This window comes from Dipodomys merriami, unplaced genomic scaffold, assembly GCF_024711535.1.
Source record: "Dipodomys merriami isolate MVZ:Mamm:240054 unplaced genomic scaffold, mDipMer1.0.p SCAF_7, whole genome shotgun sequence".
Lineage (NCBI taxonomy): Eukaryota > Metazoa > Chordata > Mammalia > Rodentia > Heteromyidae > Dipodomys > Dipodomys merriami.
The window spans coordinates 68,881,819-68,903,932 of NW_027206290.1; the positions used below are offsets into that span (position 1 = coordinate 68,881,819).

The 22,114-nt window shown below is 41.2% G+C and overlaps 1 protein-coding gene across 1 annotated transcript in view; it reads left to right on the forward strand.

Annotated features, from left to right (window-relative positions):
- The window catches only part of Csnk2a1 (casein kinase 2 alpha 1), a 62,506-nt gene extending 41,731 nt beyond the window's left edge, over window positions 1-20,775 (forward strand). Inside the window, exons 5-13 of the mRNA XM_070006970.1 lie at window positions 70-120; window positions 1,366-1,425; window positions 4,990-5,073; window positions 6,801-6,911; window positions 9,619-9,720; window positions 12,507-12,607; window positions 13,767-13,915; window positions 14,997-15,083; window positions 17,940-20,775. Coding sequence (XP_069863071.1) covers window positions 70-120; window positions 1,366-1,425; window positions 4,990-5,073; window positions 6,801-6,911; window positions 9,619-9,720; window positions 12,507-12,607; window positions 13,767-13,915; window positions 14,997-15,083; window positions 17,940-18,055 — 861 coding nt within the window. The 3' untranslated portion in view covers window positions 18,056-20,775. The remainder of the gene's footprint in view (window positions 1-69; window positions 121-1,365; window positions 1,426-4,989; window positions 5,074-6,800; window positions 6,912-9,618; window positions 9,721-12,506; window positions 12,608-13,766; window positions 13,916-14,996; window positions 15,084-17,939) is intronic.
- Window positions 20,776-22,114: the final 1,339 nt, after the last annotated feature.

Sequence of the window (22,114 nt, forward strand, 5' to 3'; positions counted from 1 at the left end):
ATCCACAAGCATTGTGTTCACAAAGCCATCAGGAATATTACTAATGAGTTTTCTTTTTCTTTCCCCTAGTCACGAACCCCTGCCTTGGTTTTTGAACACGTAAACAACACAGACTTCAAGGTATAATGTATAGCCAATCATTTCAAGCTGTTGAGTCTTTAGACTACATAGAAAGTCTTTTGAGGATAACAGTTGAAGAGCTTGCTTTTTCACTTGTTCTGATTCTAAAAGAGCTTAATACTGCTAAATGTTAACATAGAAACACTTGAATACAAGTAGTACCCACTTGCACATCTGGTACTTTGTCCTTTTGTTTGTTTTGTGCTCTGTAGTGACCACCACATTTATATCTCATTACCTTTGTCATGGATTTAACAACTTTTGCTCATATCCAGCTTGATGAAAAAGCAGCAGTACACGTTTACTCCACAGCTGGCCTTAGTGTTACATGTTTTAAGGCAACATTATTCAAGAAGGAATGTATTGTGTATATTATACTAGGGAACTGGATATTCCTTAGGATTATTCAGTGCTGAACTTGAACCAAGACATCACAGTTCTACACAATAGGTAACAACTTTCATCACTGAGCCCCTTGGGCTGTTGATTTTCAGGGATAGGGAAAGTTGATGTCAAACTCTGCTATAACTACAACCTCTACGACAGATATGTCTGAGTTACAGATTTTCAAACAATTCAAACCTCTACCATAACAGAAGAATGTGTCACTCTCTTAGAGTACATGTTATAGGTATTTGTACAAGTCCATTGTCAAGAATGTTATGTAGCAAATGAGTGATTGAGTGAATTCTTCCATTGAAAAGAAATAAAAAGAGGAACTAAACTCTGCAACTTTTTGGAAATTGAAAAGATTACATATAACAGCTCTTCACAAAATTTGCTCTCAGCTTGGGACGGGAATAGTTCTTTTAATTGGCTTAACAGGTTTGGCATCATATTATCTACAAACTTGCTAATGATCTGTAGTTCTAACTATGTAACCCAAAATGGGTTAGTTATTCACTAAGGAGGCTATCTTTGCCACAGTGCTTTTTATGAGAAAGTCAGAAGGTAAATGAAAAGCAAATATATTACACAATACATACGTAGATACGCATATATATTAGGTATGTTATCTACTAGATATAGCCTCAGCACTATGAGTTTTTAAGTATTCATTTTTACACATGGAGTTAAATACAAACTGTTTTCTTTAAAGTAAATGTTATATTGCAGAAATGGAAGTGACTAGAAAGATTTTGGAACCTTGGCAAATTATTCAAATCTTTGTTTACATTATTATGAATGAGATGAGAAATTATCTGTATTATTTTATGACTCAACTGTTGCATTTGTCTTCAACAGCAATTGTACCAGACACTAACAGACTATGATATTCGATTTTATATGTATGAAATTCTGAAGGTAAGTTACTTCAAATATTAAATATCTTTAAACTGGTCTTAAATTTATTAAATAGTTCAACTGATGGTAGGAAGGCAAAGATTGGGCCTCTACATAGTTTTTTTTTAAATTATTATTAAGTAGTTGTACAAAGAGGTTACAATTTCTTAAGTCAGGTTATAAGTATAATGCTTCTTGATCAATATCACACCTTCCATTGTCGTCTCCCCCCACCTCCATTTTCCCCATCCTCATCCCTACCCTCAAGTTATATAGTTCAATTTTTATAGAATGTACATAATATAATGACTACATTTGCTCATTCTTCCTTCATTCACATGCTCTCCCTACAATGTTCTCTTCCTAAAACACGTTTCTACTCCTGGTATTCATTTTGGTAGATAGCACATTAGGTGTTCAGAGGAGTTACACCTTCGGACTCTTTCCCTAAGAATACCATCCTTTAGTCAGTGTGTGTGTGTATATGTACAGAGCCCTGTATATGTTATGCATGTTTGTATTTTAGATCTAGTGTCCACATGTGAGCAAAATGTACCATTTGTCTGAGTCTGACTTAACAATTCTTTCTAGGTCCATCCATGTCCCTGCAAATAATATAATATGCTTCTAAGAGATGAGAAAATTCCATTGTATATATGCACCACATTTTCTTAATCTACTCATCTTTTGTAGGGCATCTGGGCTGTTTTTATAACTACATAGTGGTTTTTTTTTTTTAACAAATAGATAATATTAGAAACTTTGGATTAATGTAATGCTTTTAGGACTGTACTTAGAGAACTGAGAATGAAAATTGTCAAAACTTGTTTTTAAAAAAAAAGCAAAACCCTGGTATGCTGGATTAACTTCTGATAGTTTATTTTACTTAAGATTCAACAAGTAAAATAGTAAGCTTTAATTTGGCCTTCAAGGGATCATTGTTCTAAGACTGAGTAAATATCAGTTTAAGAGTGGGATTGAGAGTAGACTTCAGTTTCCCAAGTGGGATTACCACATATCTTTGTGTAGGAGAGGTTATACGTGCCGAGAGGTTTGATCATCCTCCCATTGGCTCAAGAGGCCTTATAGCAAGCAGGCCTTCAAAGAGTTACAGATAGGCTTGCCTCATCCTGTGAACTAGGAATCTAGGTTGCCCTTCTGGAAGGACAGGAACTTGGCTAATGACTAAAAAGCAGGGATTAGCAAACCCAAAGGTTATGTCACTCAGATCACCTTGGTTTGAGGTTGGAAACTTTCCAGATTGAATTATCTGACCTATTTCAGGGGTTGGTAAGATTCTTTAAAGAGCAAATAATAAATATTTTAGGCTTTGGGAGTTTCATAATTACATCACATCTGGTATAATATGAAAGCACTTTATTATGCACGATACACAAACAATAGCCTGTGTGCTGATAAAGAATTACTTACAAAACCAAGTGGACATCAGGCCAGATTTGGTTCATGGGCCATACCATACTTTGCCAGCTGCTGTTGTAGACTCTTAGATGCTAAAGAAATTACTCTTCTATGGCTGGGAAGGTGGCTCAGTGGTAGAGCGCTTGCCTTGCATGCATGAGACCCTGGGTTCGATTCCTCAGCACCACATAAGCAGAAAAAAAAAGCCAGAAGTGGCACTATGGCTCAAGTGGTAGAGTGCTAGCCTTGAGCTGAAGAGCTCAGGAGCAGCACCCGGGCCCCAGAGTTCAGGCCCCATGACTGGACCCAAAAACAAACAAACAAAAAAGCAATTGTTCTTCTAGGTGTTAGAGGCATGGTTTAACTTGTAGAGCCCCTATCTAGCAAGCTCAAGGCCTTGAGTTTAATCTCCAGTACTACTAAGAAAGAGACTCTTACACTAGATGCGGTAGCACACATCTGTAATCCTAGCTACTTGAGAGGTATAGGTAGGAGGATAGTGACCTGAGGTGTACCCAAGCAAAAAGCAGAAGATCGTATCTGAAAACCTAAGATGGAAAGGACATGGCTCAAGTAGTAGTGTGTTGATAAGGCTCAACTCAGTCCTCAGCGCCCCCCCCCCAAAAAAAAAGTTACTTCAAAATCTTTTGTGATACTTTGTGTCTGTGGAAATAATCTTAAATTTTAAATGAGATAAGATTTTGTGAGTGGTATAGTTCATGTATACTTATAGAGTCATTTTGAACAGAATGAATGTGAAAACAACTCTAAAGAACAGAACTTGAAATTCAGAGATCTGATTTTAACTGATCATGGAATTCTTTTTTTTTTTTCCTTTTTTTTTGGGGGGGGGGGTCCGGTCGTGGGGCCTGAACTCTGGGCCTGGGCGCTGTCCCTCAGCTCTTCAGCTCAAGGCTAGCACTCTACCACTTGAGCCACAGCGCCACTTCCAGCTTTTTTCTTTTTGCTTATGTGGTGCTGAGGAATCGAACCCAGGGCCTCGTGCATGTAAGGCAAGCGCTCTACCACTGAGCCACCTTCCCAGCCCCCTGATCATGGAATTCTTTTTTTTTTTTTTTTTTTAATTTTATTTTATTTTATTTGAGAACATACTGTACAGAGGGGTTACAATTACATGGGCAGGATAATGCATACATTTCTTTCTTTTTTTTTTTTTAATTTTATTTTATTTTATTTGAGAACATACTGTACAGAGGGGCTACAATTACATGGGCAGGATAATGCATATATTTCTTACCAAGCATTGCAGCCTCCTCCTTTGTTTACCCTTCACCTCCCTTCCCAGCCTCCCCCCCCCATCATACCCCCCTCCCCCCCCACACCGACATTGTAAAGCTGGTTTTGACATGACATTTTGTACTTCTCATTGTTGCAACAGGTCCACCTGAATCCTTAAACGACTTGTTTGTCCCCATCTCCTCCACATGTTATACTGACATCAAATATAGTGAAAGCGGGGGTTACACTGTGGGAGAGGGACATACAAAGCAACAAAGAAATAATCTTATAAATGCGTTAGAAACACATGCATGAAAGAAACGAAAACATTAAAATACATATTTAAGGGTTCATTTTCCTAACATCACATTATCTGACCTTTTCCGCTTGACTCATACATACTAGATATTGCAAATAAGGGAAACCATGGGACCTATGTTTCTTTGGGCCTGGCTTACTTCACTTAATATAATTTTTTCCAAACCTTTCCATTTCCTAACAAATGGGGAAATGTCATTCTTTCTGATGGAGGCATAGAATTCCATTGTGTATATATACCACATTTTCTTGATCCATTCATCTACTGAGGGGCATCTGGGTTGGTTCCATATCTTAGCTGATCATGGAATTCTAAACTGTGTCTGAATAATAACTGTGGGAATGACTTCCTAGTCCTAATTTCTAGCGATGTTTTGAGAATGAAGGAAAATTACATGGAAGAAAAAGTAAAGAAGTATAATCAATCTTATGCACTTTTATGTTTTGTTTTATTTTGAGAAAAGGTCTGGCTGTGTAGCTCAGGCTGGATTCAAAAACATGATTCTCCTGTCTCAGACTGCTGGTGGTGGGGTTCCAGATGTGCACCAGTACCAACCATTTCCGTGTTTAAAGGTTTACTCTTTTCTTTCTTTCCTATTCCTCCCACAGGCCCTGGATTATTGTCATAGCATGGGAATTATGCACAGAGATGTGAAGCCCCATAATGTCATGATTGATCATGAGCATAGAAAGGTAAAGTGATAGACAAATTTTATCTTTCCATATGATGGGTTTATTTAGCAGCTTATCTTCAGTAATATCCCTCATGTGTGTCATAGTCCCTGGTACCTATTAGATACTTGATAAATGTTTGGTGAATGATTAAATGAATTAAAGTAGCATGTTTAGACCATTCATATTACTAAGAATACTCTTAAAGAAACATTAATATAGTGAACGAAACATTTATTTGGGTCAGGTCTTACTAGAATAATTGGTTGTGAAATTCATTCTCATTTGCTCTCATTATCTTCCCTGTCAAGTAGATGTGATGATTTCCCTGTGTGCCAGAAAAGAGGTTGGGAGAAGGGGCCTTGCAGTAAATCAGATGAGATATAGTGGAATAGTTAACACAGGCAGCGGAGACAAGATCACAATCAGAATTATAGTAGGGGAGCAGATTTTTTGATAGAATCACAAGACTACTGAATGGATTTTAAGTTTTGTTCTGAATGGCAGGATGGTTGAGTTTAATCTTTAACTCGGGAAACCTGTGAAATTGGGTGTTTTTGTTTGTTTGTTTTATTTTTGTTTCTTTGCTGAGAATAGTTGGAGATTTTGTTTTGAAGTCTAAGCAATTGACCTAGTGCCAGAATACACCAGCTTTTTATTTTTCAGGGCCTGCTTCTCATACTTGGGTTCATAGATAATCCTTGGTACATGGTCATCCTTTTTCAACTTTCAACACATTTTTTATAACTATTTACTAAGCAAATGTTGATTGTTTTTTTTCTCATATATTCCAGTGTGAAAATTATGGAGATAAATTAAGTAGTCCTTACCCTCAAGCCCCATACAGTTTGTATTTTGAAAGAAGAAAAATGTAGGAGGCAGAGATACACCTTATAGGGTACTATTGAAGAAACAGTGTCAGAAATCCAAGGGCCTGAAGGCAGCAATTCATTCTATGTAGTTGACTAGAAAAGACTTCATTAAGGAAGATATCTATGAAAAACTTCACCGCTAAGAATATACATTGTATAGGAACATTGCAGTCAAATGAGCAGTTTAAGAAACTGGCAAGCCAGACGCTGGTGGCTCACGCCTGTAATCCTAGCTACTCAGGATGCTGAGATCTGAGGATCGCGGCCCGGGCAGGAAAGTCCATGAGACTCTTATCTCCAATAAATCACTAGAAAACCGGAAGTGGCGCTGTGGCTCAAGCCATGTAGCACTCACCTTGAGCTGAAGAGCACAAGGACAGCGCCCAAGCCCAGAGTTAAAGCCCAACGACCGACAAAAACAGAAAGAAAGAAAGAAAGGAAGGAAGGAAGGAAGGAAGGAAGGAAGGAAGGAAGAAAAGAAAGAAAGAGGAAACTGGCAAAGCCAGTGGCTTATCTCCAATTAAATACCATAAAGCTGGAAATAGAGCTGTGGCTCAAGTGGTAGAGTGCTAGCCTTGAACAAAAAAAGCTCAGGGACACTGCCCAGGCCCTGATGAATTCAAGCCACAGGACAAAAACCAAAAAAAAAAAAAAAAAAAGACATAAAGTAAGAATGCCTTTTCCAAAATAGATTAAGATAACTGTCAAGCTAAGGAATTGATATTTATACTTAAGGTTACAGGTAACAAAGGGGCTTTGGTAAGAGTGACTTGGGTAGCATTTTTTGCAGAGTGCTCTAATGCAGAATGGGAGAAGTTGAGAGGGGGAAAAAAAGGTTGCTCATGGTTTCTCTTGCATGTTCTCTCTTCCTTTCAGCTACGGCTAATAGACTGGGGTTTGGCTGAGTTTTACCATCCTGGCCAAGAGTATAATGTCCGAGTTGCTTCTCGATACTTCAAAGGTCCTGAGCTACTTGTAGACTATCAGGTAAGAAGAGAAGGGCAAGAATTTCAGTCCTAGGTTTATTCTGCACATCATTTACAAAAATTTCACTTTTTTTGCCAGGCGCCAGTGGCTCACGCCTGTAACCCTACCTACTCAGGAGCCTGAGATCTGAGGATCGAGGTTCAAAGCCAACCTGGGCAGGAAAGTCCATGAAACTTATCTCTAGTAAACCACAAGAAAACCAGAAGTGGGGCCAGGAAGGTGGCTCAGTGGTAGAGCACTTGCCTTGCATGCATGAGGCCCTGGGTTCAATTCCTCAGCACCACATAAGCAAAAAGAAAAAAGCCAGAAGTAGTGCTGTGGCTCAAGTGGTAGAGTGCTAGCCTTGAGCTGAAGAGCTGAGGGACAGCGCCCAGGCCCAGAATTCAGGCCCTATAACCGGACCCAAAAAAAAAAAACCAGAAAACCAGAAGTGGCACTATAGCCAAGTGGTAGAACACTAGCCTTGAGCTGAAGAGCTTGAGGGACAGCACTCAGGCCCAGAGTTCAAGGCCCATGACCAACAAAAAAAAAATTACACATCCATAGCTTTTCCTTTTTTGCAATGTATAGCAGCTAAATCACCTCAGTTCACCTCCAGAAGTTATGTTGTTTTTGTTGTCATGCCAATAGTATATGACAGATCTGCATTTAATGATGTTAAAGAAGTGTACCTAATAAGTTTTATTGTACTCAATAACTCGAGAATTGAGAGTTGTAAGCTAATGTTTAAAGAACATTAAGAATACAAGCTGGACTGGGTGCTGGTGGCTCACACCAGTAATCCCAGCTACTCGGGAGGCTGAGATATAAGGATCACGGTTCAAAGCCAGCCTGGGCAGGAAAGTCCATGAGACTCTTTCTCTAATAAACCACCAGAAAACCAGAAATAGTGCTGTGGCTCAAGTGGTAAAAGTGCTCACCTTGAGCTGAAGAGCTGAGGGACAACACCCAGGCCCTGAGTTCAAGCCCCAGGATTGGCAAAAAAAAAAAAAAAAAAAAAAAAAAAAAAAAACAAGCTGGGTACTAGTAGCTTACACCTGTAATCCTAGCTACTAAGAAGGCTGAGATCTGGAGGATTATTGCCATTTCAAGCCAGCTCAGTCAGAAAGTCCCTAACTAGTAAAAATCTGGGCTTGGAAGCATGGTTTGCATGGTAGAGTGCCAGATGGTCAAGCCAGTGAGAGAGTGCATGAAGACCTGAATTCAAGTTCTGATATTGGCACAAAGAAAGATCAACGCAAGCTGGAGATGTAGCAGAAGTTCTGTATATCTAGCAAGCTAAAGGCCCCACATTCAACCATCAGTACTCCCAAAAAAGAAGAAGAAAAAATCTAGGCATATTGGTACACACCTGTAATCTCAGCAATTGAGAGGTTATGGCAGGAAGATCACAAGTTTGAAGCTAGCATCCTTAAGCATACAGTTTACACTCCATCTTCCTATGTTTATGTTTTTGTTTTTTTCTGGTCAGTCATGGGGCTTGAACTCTGGGCTTGGGCACTGTCCCTGAGCTCTTCGGCTCAAGACGAGCACTCTACCACTTGAGCCACAGTGCCATTTCCTGTTTTCTGGTGGTTAATTGGAGATAAGAGTCTCACAGACTTTCCTGCCTGGGCTGGCTTTGAACCTCGATCCTCAGATCTCAGCCTCCAGAGTAGCTTGGATTATAGGCATGAGCCACTGGCATCTGCCTTCCTATGTTCTTTAATCTGATATCTTAAAAATGTTTCAAGCTGGGCACCAGTGGCTCGTTCCTGTAATGCTAGCTACTTGGGAGGCTAAGATCCAAGGATCACAGTTCATAGCGAGCCTGGACAGGAAAGTACATGAGACTTTTATCTGTACTTAACTACCAAAAAAAAGCCAAAAGTAGAGCTGTGACTTAGTGGTAGAGCATTAACCTTGAACAAAAAGAAGCTCAGGAACAGCACTCAAGCCCTGAATTGAAGTCCCAGGGCCAGCAAACACACAAAAAAAGTTTCATATCTTGACCTAAGAATTCCAATTTTGGATTCTAAACAATGTAGTCCTGAGTTCATAAAAACTGTTAACTTAAGGAGTGACTCAAGTGGTACAGCGCCAACCTTGAGCAAGCAGGCTATGAGTGGCACTAAGTTCAAATGCATAAAAAAGAGCTTATGCATAAAAATATAAAACTATTTCTTACATTGTGATATAAAACACTATCATCAGGGAAATTAAAGATTAGATTCTGAACCTGTTAGTAATAGAACAGTGGTATACATAAAAGGCTTTATAACAATTGGAATTTTGTTGTTTTGTTTTGGTTAGTCATGGGGCCTAAACTCTGGGCCTGGGCACTGTCCCTCACCTCTTCAGCTCAAGGCTAGCCCTCTACCATTTGAGCCACAGTGTCACTTCCAGCCTTTTCTGTTTATGTGGTCCTGAGGAATCAAACCCAGGGCCTCATGCATGCAAGGCAAGCACTCTACCACTGAGCCATCTTCCCAGCCCCACAAGTGGAGATTTTCTTGTAAGTGAAATAAGCAATAAAAATAGTGTGTACAGTTTGTTTAAACTAGATGAAAGAATATATAGAAAAGATGGAAAAAAATACATGAAAATGTTACTAAATTTAGCTTTGACTTGGAGTGATTTTTTTCTTTTAAATAGAAACCTTTTTTATTTTGAAGTGGGATTGAAGCCTACGGATTCATGTTTAACATCTTCCTTTATTTTAATGCAGATGTATGATTATAGTTTGGATATGTGGAGCTTGGGTTGTATGCTGGCAAGTATGATCTTCCGGAAGGAGCCATTTTTCCATGGACATGACAATTATGACCAGGTGATACATATTCTTCCCTTTAAGGAACTTACTGATTTAGCATTATGATGACCAGATGTTGCCAATGCATTAGAAACTACAATGGATCTTACTTAAATGTAGGTACCTAAAGAAGGTGTGGTGGCACATTCTAAACTCCTAGCAGAAATGATATTGGAAGTTCAGTCAGCCTAGGTTTCATACAGATACCCTATCTCAAAAAGATAAAAGTGAGCCTGGTGTCAGTCACTCTTGCCTATAATCCTAGCTACTCAGGAGGCTGTGATCTGTGAGACTCTTATCTCCAGTTAACCATTGAAAAACCAGAAATGGGGCTCTAATTCTAATTGGTTTAGAACTAGCCTTGAGTAAAAGAGCTCAGGGACAGGGCCCAGGCCCTGAGTTTAAGCCCCACAGCCAACAAAAAAGAAAAGTGAAATGTAGGTGCTTGCTCCCCTTCCCAAGACCTTTTCAGTATCTGACAATAGCAAATAATTCTCAAAAATTCACTATTTGTTAATCTATCTTGACATTGATCCTCAGGTGAGTATTTTGTGAATTAAATGGTTTAGTGTTGGAAAATCAGGCTTTTGTGCCCCAGTCTTTTTAGTTTGTTTTGATTGCTTGTTTTATTGTGAAATATAAAATATTTTATAAAGCATTTTTTTTATAACGCTGGGTACTGGTGGCTCACGCCTGTAATCCTAGCTACTCAGGAGGCTGAGATCTGAGGACCACGGTTCAAAACCAGCCTGAGCAGGAAAGTCCGTGAGACTCATCTCCAATAAACCACTAGAAAACCGGAAGTGGTGCTGTGGCTCAAATGGCAGAGCGCTCGCCTTGAGCTGAAGAGCGCAGGGACAGCACCCAAGCCCAGAGTTCAAGCCCCACAACCGACAAAAAAAAAACATTTTGTATAAGCCAGGCTCCAGTGGTTTATGCCTGTAATTCTAGCTACTCTGGAGGCTGAGATCTGAGTTTGTGGTTCGAAGCCAGCCCAGGCAAAAAAGTCTGTTGAGATTCTTATCTCCAATTAACCAGAAAACCGGAAGTGGCACTGTGGCTCAATTGATAGAGCATTCATTTTGAGCTGAAGAGCTGAAAAACAGTGCCCAGACCCAGAGTTCAAGCTCCACGACCAACCAACCAAAAAATTTTTTTTGGTATAGACTGCCATGTAGATTAAAAAATGGGCTAGGGGCTGGGAATGTGGCTTAGTAGTAGAGTGTTTGCCTAGCATGCATAGAGCCCTGGGTTTGATTCCTCAGCACCACATACACAGCAAAAGCTGGAATTGGCACTGTGGCTCAATTGGTAGAGCGCTAACCTTGAGCACTGAGAGGCTCAAGGACAGTGCCCAGGCCCTGAATTCAAGATCCAGGACTGGCAAAAAGAAAAAAAAAAAAAAAAAAAAGCCAAAGCCAGGTGCAGGTGACTTACACCTATAATCCTAGCTACTCGTGAGGCTGAAATCTGAGGATCTCAGTTCAAAGCCAGCCTGGACAGGAAAGTCCATGGGACTCTTATCTCTAGTTAACCACCAAAAAACCCGGAAGTGGCACTGTAGCTCAAGTGATAAGAGTGCTAGCCTTGAGCTGAAGAGCTGAGAGAAGCACCCAGGCCCAGAGTTCAAGCCTCACAATAGCACCACCACCACCAAAAATAGGCCAAGTATTCATGAATCGTGCTTATAATTCTAGCCATTCAGGGTGCTAAGATCTGGGTCTGCTTGCTAGGCTGGTGCTGTACCACTAAAGCTATACCCCCAACTCAAGTGGTTTTGTTGTTATTATTGTTATTGTTTGAGGGAGAGGGGTTGTCAGTGCTGGGGCTTGGACTCAGGGCCTGGGCAACTGTCCCTGAACTTCTTTTGCTCAAGGCCAGCATTCTACCACTTGAGCCACAGAGCCACTTGGAGTTTTTTCTGTTTATGCGTTACTGAGGAATCAAACCAAGGGCTTTGTACATGCTAGGTAGGCAAGCACTCTACCATAAGCCACATCCCCAGTCCCCACTCTGATTCTTACTGGTTTATTTTAGATGGAGTCTCTTACTTTTCTGCCTAATCTGGCTTTGAACATTGGTCCTCTAGATCTCAGCCTTCTGAAAAATTAGGATTACAAGTATGTGCCACCAGTGTCTGGCTACAGTGACCATTTTTAAAGAATCCAGAAATATCACTTGAAATTAGTACACTGGACTCGGAAATACAGAAAAATAGTTTATAGACTATTTGTAAGGGAATCAAACATAAGGCAAGAAATTACAGTCATTAACTATAGACATGTAATAAACTGTCAAAGGTGCTGGTGAGATTCTGAGTTCTTTGAGACTGTTAGAGGACATTTTCAAGGGAAAAAATTAAGCTATAAAGCAGTTTATTTTTCTAACATTTAGACATTGAACTGATTTAAGGAATTTTATGTGAAAATGGACTACTTCCACATGCTGAAATTTGAAGTTTTAACCATAGGTGTTTTACCAGGCACTTGTGACTTCTGTAATCCTCACTACTCAGGAGGCTGAGATCTGAGGATGGTGGTTCAAAGCCATCCTGAGCAGAAATGTCCATGAGACTCTTCTACCATTAACCACCACAAAGCTGAAAATAGAGTTGTTGCCCAAGTGTTAAAACTCTAGCCTTGTGCACAAAAGCTCAGGCTCAATGCCCAGGCCCTGAGTTCAAGCCCCAGGACTACCACCATAAGAAGAAAGTCATTAGATGTTAACATTCATACCGATAGTATGTTCAGTTATGATTAATTGTTGACTTGATTTTATAATTGTACTTGTCTCTTCAATACTAGTTGGTGAGGATAGCCAAGGTTCTGGGGACAGAAGATTTATATGACTATATTGACAAGTACAACATTGAATTAGATCCACGTTTCAATGATATCTTGGGCAGGTAAGCTATAAAACAAAAACTTGTGCATCTGTGACTTAGCACTTTGGGTTTGAAATGGCACTTTGGACTGTCAACTCAGATTGGGGCCTAGTTCATGTGGCAAAATCTGAATTGAAACCCATATCACCAGAAGAGGGAAAATAAGGAGTCTAGTTATGTTCTCTTCACCAATAATGCCAAGATGTCTGGTCTGGTATTTCAGGACACTACACTAAATAGATCTGTGATGAAAGAAATGGATTGGGCTGGGAACAGTGGCTCATGCCTCTAATCCCACTGATTTAGGAGGAAAGAGATAGGAAAGGCAAAGAACAAGTATGTGGTAGGTAGTTGGAGGTATGGATTAATTGCCTTACTAGCAAGCACAAGATCCCCACCCCTCGCCAAATAAAAATGATTGAATGGCTGTTTTCAGAATTTACTTAGAGGAAACCAAGTGTGAGCTTTATAGTAAAATTTATAATCCATTATGGTCAGCTAGTTCCTGTGGGCTCTACTTAGAAGGGTTACAGTTGTGTCAAAACCAAAATCTCTCTTAATTTAGCTTGTTTCCTTAAAGGACAGAACCCTATCCAAGAGAAAGAAAGACTGATGTTCTGACTCTGGTGCTAGTGACTGGACATTGCTAATATACTAGTTACTTAGCAGGAGTTGACAGAATTACATTATTCTGATTGACTTTTGCCTGCCTGCCAAGTACTTAGAGAAAATAGAAATGTGGTGGTGGGTGGCGGAGGCCTGCTTAGCTCAGACACTGGATCCTCCTTCCTGCACCTAAGAGTAGCCTGTAGTACAGGTCTTAAAACAGAGAAGACCCAGGATTCTCTGTTCTGCAGCACTGCAATTTTCAGCTCAAAACACGTGTGTGTGTGTCTGTGTGTCTGTGTGTGTGTGTGTGTGTGTGTGTGTGTGTGTGTGTCTGTGTGTCTGTGTGTCTGTCTGTCTGTCTGTCTATCTGTCTGTCTGTCTGTCTGTCTGTCTTTCTGTCTGTCTGTGTCCGTCCGTGTCTGCCATACAAGGTAGAATGATACAAGATTGCTCTTCAATTTTACCCTTTTGTTGTTGGCTAAGCTGTCAGCCAATGGGGAAGATGTAGGAATAAGATTTGGAGCTCATTGCCAATGTGAACCATTTCTCGTTTTTCCTTTTGCCCTTGCAGACACTCTCGTAAGCGATGGGAACGCTTTGTCCACAGTGAAAACCAGCACCTTGTTAGCCCTGAAGCCTTGGATTTTCTAGACAAGCTGCTGCGATATGACCACCAATCACGGCTCACTGCAAGAGAAGCCATGGAACATCCCTATTTCTGTGAGTCCAGTTGTACAAGTTCTCCCACCACTGCTCTGGAGATTGACTATATGAGGCCAGGAAGAAGATAGGCTAGGAAATGGGCTCTGGGCCTAAAGTAGTATGCATCCAGTTCCTATTAGGTCACTTCAGTGTTACTCACCTACTCAAGCCTGTTTTTTTCAGATAAGGACATTTTGTTGGGTAGAATAATAGTTGAGAGGATTCTTGGCTACAGATGTCCTATATGTGTCCTATGATAATCATTTATTGGAGAGACCCAGTGTGTCTGCACATGGTAATGTTGTATAAGCACCTTGCTAAAGCTTTGAGAGTGTAACTAACTGTTCACCTTAAGGGAAATGCCACTTGGACTCCCTGAAGCCTCAGGTGCTCACCTCAACATTGGACTGTTTCAAGGGGAATGGCAGAATAGTTTTAGAGCAAATGTTACTTCTTGCCCAATCGCCAGTTATTGAAGCAGACAGGCTGATTGAGATAGGGAGTAAGGTCTGTCATACCACTAACCCTCTCAGACCTATAGCTTTGTCCTGTTGGGCACTGTCCTGATCAGATGAGCTGAGAACCACTAAAACCGGTTCATTCTGATATTAAAGTATTGTCTCCATTAAAGCCCAACCTTACCAGCCTCATTTTTGACCTCATCTTCCTACCACTTGATCTCAGAGTTGGTCTTCCCACAATTGGATAGGAAAGGTATGTGTAAGGTACGTGTAATTAAAGGTGAAGGCAGTTGCCACTGTATGTCCCAGGGATATGGAATATAAGCCAAATGAAAAGTAACTACTCTAGGGCTGGGAAGGTGGCTCAGTGGTAGAGCACTTGCCTTGCATGCATGAGGCCCTGGGTTCGATTCTTCAGCACCACATAAGCAAAAAGAAAAAAGCCGGAAGTGGCACTGTGGCTCAAGTGGTAGAGCACTAGCCTTGAGCTGAAAAGTTGTGGGACAGCGCTCAGGCCCAGAGTTCAGGCCCCACGACCAGACCCCCCCCCCAAAAAAAAAGAAAAAAAAAGAAAAGTAACTACTCTAAAGGACCATCCCCCTTAGTCCCTTACCCCAACCTTTTTGTCTCTTTTCTAGACACTGTTGTAAAGGACCAGGCTCGAATGAGTTCTTCTAGCATGCCAGGAGGCAGTACACCTGTCAGCAGCGCCAATATGATGTCAGGTTGGTAGATTGGTAGATTGCTTTAAGAACACATGGGTAGCTGGGAATGTGGCTTAGTGATAGAGTGCTTGCCTAGCATGCATGAAGCCCTGTGTTTGATTCTTCAGTACATCATAAACAGAAAAGTCCAGAAGTAGCACTGTGGCTCAAGTGCTAGAATGCTAGCCTTGAACAAAAGAAGTTCAAAGGCAGTGCTCAGACCCTGAGTTCAAGCCCCAGGACTGGCAAAAAAAAAAAAAAAAGAACATGTAGATGACCATTGCTCTTCCTATTTTTATACCCTCATTATGGCTGATTTCTTAAGTACCTTCTCTTCTCTATAGGTGTCCCTTAGTGACATAGTGACCTGTATGAATTTTCTATATTTCAAGGTGCTTTTAACACTGAAATATTTTAGTGACACTGTCTTGAGTAGAGTATCAACAATCCCTTAAGAAACTTAAAAGTTTCTTGCAAAGGAACTTGAAGTTCCAACAAGCCATGAATAATAAAGAGGTCCTTTCCTCAGCTTAAAGAAGCAAGAGTTATATGACCCTCAGAAACATTACAACACTGAAGTGTAGAAGCATGGAACCATACCTGAGCAAAAAAGAAGTCCCCAGGAGCTGGGTACTGGTGGCTTAATGCCTTGTGATCCTAGCTATTCAGGAGGCAGAGATCTGAGGAACATGGTTCCAAGCCAGCCTGGGCAGGAAAGTCCATACAACTCTTATCTCTGATTAACCTCTAGAAAACTAGAAGTGGAACTGTCTTAATGTGGTAGAGCACTAGTCTTGAGCAAAAGAGCTCAGGAACAGTGCCTAGGCCCTGAGTTCAAGCCTCACAACAACAACAAAAAAGATGTTCTCAATAGCTGTATGCAGTAGTGCAGAGGCCTATCATCTGCAGTGACACAGGGAGGCACAGTAGCTAGCAGAATTACATCCCAGACATAAAATGAGTACCTATCTTGAAAATAACCAAAGCAGGCTAGGCACCAGTAATCCTAGCTGCCTTTAATCCTAGCTGCTCAGGAGGTCTAAGGATTGCACTTTAAAGTCAGCCTGTGCAGAAAAACCTAAGAGACTTCAGTTAACCACCAAAAGGTCAGAAGTGGAGCTGTGGCAGTACCTTGAGCAGAAAAGCTCAGGAACAGTGCCTAACCCCTGAGTTCAAGCCCCAAGACTGTCACAAAAAATATAAATATAAAAAGAGGTTCAAAATGGATTGAAGGTGCCAGCCTAGCAAGCTCAAGGCCTGAGTTCAATCCCCAGTACACCATCCCCCAACAAAAAGAGGAAGACTGTTATATGACCTATTACACACACACACACACACAAAAGAAATTAAGCTAACAAGGTAATTGTAGTAAAGAGGTAGAAGAAACCAAATGGAAGTGATTCTAAAATATAATTTTAGTCTGGTGCTATTTAAATCATTATCATGGTTTAAAACAAGCCAGGGCAAAAAATGTCGACACTCCATCTCATAAAATAATCAACTGAGGGGCTGGGAATGTGGGTTAGTGGTAAGTGCTTGGCATGAAGCCCTGGGTTCAATTCCTCAGTACCACATACATAGAAAAAGCTAGGAGTGGTGCTGTGGCTCAAGTGGTAGAGTGCTAGCCTTGAGCAAAAAAAGCTCAGGGACTGTGCCCAGGCCCTGAGTTCAAGCCCTAGGACTGGCAAATAACCAACCAACTGAGCCAGATGCCGGTCATTTGTACCTGTAATCCTAGGTACTCAGAAGGTTGAGATCTGAAGACCACAGTTCAAGGCTAGTCTTGGCAGGAAAGTTTGTGAGACTCTTATCTCCACTTAATCACAAAAATAGCTAGAAGTGGTGCTGTGGCTCAAATGGTAGAACACTAGCCTTATGCAAAAAGGAGCCCAGGAACAGCACCTAGGTTGACTTCAGGCCACAGGACTAGCAAAAAACAACAATAATAATCAACAAAAAGTGGGGCTAGAGATGTAGCTAAAGTTGTAGAATGCCAACCTAGCAAGCACAAGGCTTTGAATTCAAACCTGAGAACCACTGGGGGAAAAAAGCCAAAACACAATTTTTTTATCATACAGATGAGAAGAGCTCCTTTTCTTGCTTACAGTGATTTACTAGTTTTAATTGCTCTTGGCTGTCAAAACAAAATGGCATATGAGCACATGCACTGTATCTAAAGTCCTGTGCTGTGCAATGTGGTAGTGACTAGCTACATGTGGCTATTTAATAGAAATTAAGTAAAACTAAAAGGTTGAACCTTCTAACTTCAACCTTCTGAGAGCCAGGCTGGTGCACTTAGCTCGTTGCCACCTTTTTTACTCTTTGTTTGGATTCAGAGAAATGTATTGGTTTCATTGGATTGTATGTGAGTGTGTGCGTGCATGTGTATGTGTGTGTGTGTGTGTGTTCAGTCAGCTTGCACATACATTTATTTATTCCTGATAATGGGCTTCCCATAGGGAAAACACTTAAGTACCTCACTTGCTATAGCAACATTTCAAGTGCTCTATAGCCACATGTTGCTGCCTTTGGGGCACCATAGGAAAGCACAGAGTGCTAGCCAAAGGTTCTATAGGACTACTCCCCTAGACAGCCTTATGATGGAATCCAAGTATAGTTGCCAGTTGCTGGCTCTGTGTCCTAAACAAACTGCTAAATTCACTAAGCTTAGATTTCTCTACCCATCTGTGAAATTCACTAGACTTGCCATTTTAACTTGATTTTGTGAGACTTACACTTGAAGTATGGTTAAGAATCTTGCCAAGAGGAAGCCTTCAATAAAGCATTTTTATACTGTTACTTTGAGAAACGTCCTAGGGAAAAATCTAAGGTTACCATCGTGGTGTCTTTAGCTCACTGTCAGCTGTTTTCTTTCAGGGATTTCTTCAGTGCCAACCCCTTCACCCCTTGGACCTCTGGCAGGCTCACCAGTGATTGCTGCTGCCAACCCCCTTGGTCTGCCCGTTCCAGCTGCTGCAGGCGCTCAGCAGTAATGGCCCAGTCTGTCTCCAGTTGCCTGAGCAGAGGTGGGGAAGTCCACTCTCTCCTTGATGCAGTCTGCGCCTGGCGGGGAGGGGTGAAACACTTCAGAAGCACCGTGTCTGAACCGTTGCTTGTGGATTTATAGTAGTTCAGTCATAAAAATATATATATAATAGGCTGATTTTTTCTTTTTCTTTTTTTTTTAACTTGAACTTTTCATAACTCAGGGGATTCCCTGAAAAATTACCTGCAGGTGGAATATTTCACGGACAATTTTTTTTTCTCCCCTTCCAAATTCAGTTCTCATCACTAAAGAACAAAGATAAACCAGCCTCAATCCCAGCTGCTGCATTTGGGTGGAAACTTCTTCCCATTCCCACCATTGCTCCCCCACCATCCTACACTTTGGGGGTGTGTATCTTGTGCTCTTCTCCAGAGATGATAAAAATGTAGCTTCTCAAGGGAGGTGGGAAGAAGGAGGCAGAAAAGACCCAGTTGATCTGTAAGAGCAGGGTACTGCTAGTCGCCTCACTTGACTTCAGGAGTGCTTCAGTGTAATTGGCCTGGTGACTCTAGTAAAATGTCAAGATGTTGAAAATATACCCAAAGTGCAGACAGATCCTAAAAACTTACGTTCAGTACGAATCATGTTTTATTGACCTAGTCCTAAGCCCAGCTCACAATTTTAGTTTAGTTTAATTCCAAATTGTGCTCCCTTCCCTCCAGGCTCCCATTTTGGTCTTTTCCCTGTTCATCTCCCATCATAGTGTGTTCCGTAGCTGGCAGGAGAGGGAAGGGAAGTATCTTTTGACTTGGCCATTTTAAAGTCAGTTAGTTACTGAGTATAACATTGCTTTTTACAAAAGAAACATTGTCTCTATATAGGTTTCATGCTACCAACTCTTAAGAGCTGATGGGAGATGTGGCCACACTGGGTTTCATTTTAAGCTTTCTACCTTCTCTTGCTCCTGCCTTCTTCCCTCACATGCCATCCAATGAGCATGCCTGCTCCTTCACCTGATAAGTGTATCTGAGAGGCGGGAGCAGAGCCACTGTCTCTAGTGAAATGGAAATGGTAGACCTGTAATTGTGGGAAACTATCAACTCTCTTGTTACAGCCCTGCCACCCCTTGCTGTGTGTATATATATAATACTTTGTCCTTCATATGTGAAAGATCCAGTGTTGGAATTCTTTGGTGTAAATAAACGTTTGGTTTTATTTATCAAGGTTAGATTTAAGTTCCCTGTGTAAAGGTCTTGCTGGGTGGGTGTCTCACATTCAAATCTGAGGGGCCTACAGCCCTGTACCATGGAGGCTTCCCAAGGCCCCAATTTTTATACACCCCTCATTTGACCATGGTACCAGGCAGGGCAGAGAGGCCTTAAAAAAAGCACCACAAGCCAAAGCGTCTCTGGGGATTAAGGATCCTTTGCCATAAACTCATTTTGTGTCTCAGCAGTGCAGGGATTGGGGAATGGGAAAAGTCGCCAGTTTTTGTGTTTGTGTGTATGTATAAAGTGGACTTTCCACTGGAATCCAACCACCTAAGTTTATCAGGTGCTTCACTGAGGAAGCCTAGTTTTTTAAGCACAATAGTAAAACCATCAGCTCTGTATTTTCTCCTGTTACTTCATTACAGTAGCTGCTTGTGGGGACTAGGAAAAAATTCTTCCAACGTATTTTAAGGCCTGAAATCTTAGTTCCCCATTCTCCTACCTTTATAGATTGACCAGCCTTTCTCACCTGGCATCATAAGTAAAGGATTGTTTGGGAAGTTGAATTAAATGAACTCATCTAACTTTGTAGCCCACCTTGGCTGACAGAATCTAATGGCAGACTCTGGAGGAAGCTCAGGTCTCCTTTTATATAAGGCTTCTCATGCACAAGGAGAGCTGACTGGAAAGCATGCTGCAAGTGGCCATTTAGCAGTGACTACTTACTGGACTTGGCCCTCATGTCCTAAAATGCCGCGCACACGTGCTCGTGCAGGTTTAGTTACCATATGGGATTTGTGTAGAAGCTAAAAGCACCAGTGTGCCAGCAATGCAGTTTGTAATTGCATTTGCCCCGGGGTGTCATTTTAACCAGACTCTTAGGACTGATGAATTATTTCTTTTTAGGTGGAGAGAAAGGTTGTAAATTAAGACCCACTCTTAACAGCTCAGAAATGTAGGCGTGGAGCAGGGGTGGAAAGCTGCAGATAGCCAGGCCTCCTCGCGCCCCTCAGACTGGCAAGGGCTGAAGGAGAATGCAGAGGACTCTGAAGTGCCACCCAAGAGCCTTTCAAAATAAACAAGTTTCAGATGCTACTTAAGGAGTCACTGCAGGAGCATGGAGACCCATTGGGTGGGGAGGGAGGGGGCAAGGGTTTACAGAGTAACAACTTGTGTGTTGTTGTAAATTACCTCATCTGTATACCTTGTATTGGACACTTTCTCAGCACTACCTGTGTCTTGCATTGCCTAAATGGCAGGAAATAGATGCCAATGGAAAACAGCGGTCTTGGCAGTTACTCTGAAAGGTTTTTAAACTATTTTTTAACTTTGTTTGAAGTGCCCCCCCCCTCTTTTTTTTTAAGTTTAAACTCAGAAGTCCCTCCTTGATTTATTGGTTGTAATTGTATTGTAATTGGTATAACTAAAACATAAGTGTGCTGGGAAGAAGTTGTGCCATGAAGGTCTATAATTTTTTTTTAAATAAAAGCATTTAAATAAATGAAATGTCCCTGTAGCCTGAGCAATTCTGCTTCTCCAACCGACACTGTGTGTGGTAAATGGCTTCATTTTCATGTGATTTAATCGGGTTTCTGGAGGTGTCAGGGGGGATGAATTGAGTTCCCCGAGGGGCTCTGAGGTCTGGGAATTTTGATTTGGAGGCATAGTATAGCTTCACAGAGATTATGCATTAGAACCTTGCCCTTGGCTTTGTAGTGGTAATATTAACAACATACAGGCCAGATGGATTAATAGACAGTTGAGCCCAGGGTCTTGCACTTGCAAGTGGCACTCTGCCACTTGAGCCATGCCTCCATCCCTTTTTATTTTAATTTTCAAATATAATCTTAATGCTTTTTACCTGGGCTGGTCTTTGGACCAAGATCCTCTTACCCATGCCACCCAAGAAGGCAGGATTATAATCATGCACTGCTGTGCCCAGCAAAGAAAATGACATGCCCCTAGTGAAATTAAAGATGCTAAAGGCTTAGTGAGTGATGGTTCTGGCCAGTTTAGCAAAGTTAAATGCTGAAATCTGTTTTCTATCACCTGTGTGTAATAGGACATATGTGTCTCAGGACCTGAGCACTGTCCCTGAGCTTCTTTTGCTTAAGACTAGTACTCTACCACTTGAGCCAGAGCTCCACTCGGGCTTTTTGGTAGTTTAGTGAAGATAAGAGTCACAGACTTTACTGCCCAAGCTGGCTTCAAACCACAATCCTTGTATATCAGATTCCTGAATAGCTAGGATTATGGGCATGAGCCACTGGCACCTGGCGCCAGATATTTAGGCTCTTCAAGTAAATCTAGACATACAGCAGATGTCACTGCACATTCTGGGGTTCCAATATATGTAAACAGTTACTGGGCTACTTGTCTGGATTTAGAGTTTCTTCCATTGACAAGTAAGTACTTGGTGGACTTTATAACCTTTGATATGGTAGGTTTAACCACTTCAGAGAAACAGTTTTAAGGAACTGTGAATGCTGAGCCAGAGCACTCTGGCTGTATTTTTGGATTATTTACTAAGTCTTTGTGAAATTTCACAAATGGCTTGTGCCTATAATCCTGACTACTCAGGAGGCTGAGATTGAGGATTTAGTTTAAAGCCAGTCTGTGCAAAAAAGACCGTGAAAATATTTCCAATCAAGAAGCCTAAGTAGAGGTATGGTTCAAGTGATAGAGTGCCAGTTTAAGAATATAAATGGAGCTCCCAGTTTTCCCTTTTTCCATGCATATATCCTCTTCCTCACCACCCAAAAGGTGGTGAAAATTTGGGATAAAAAATAGTTTTATGGCCAGGCACTGGTGGTTCATGCCTGTAATCCTAGCTACTCAGGAGGCTGAAATCTGAG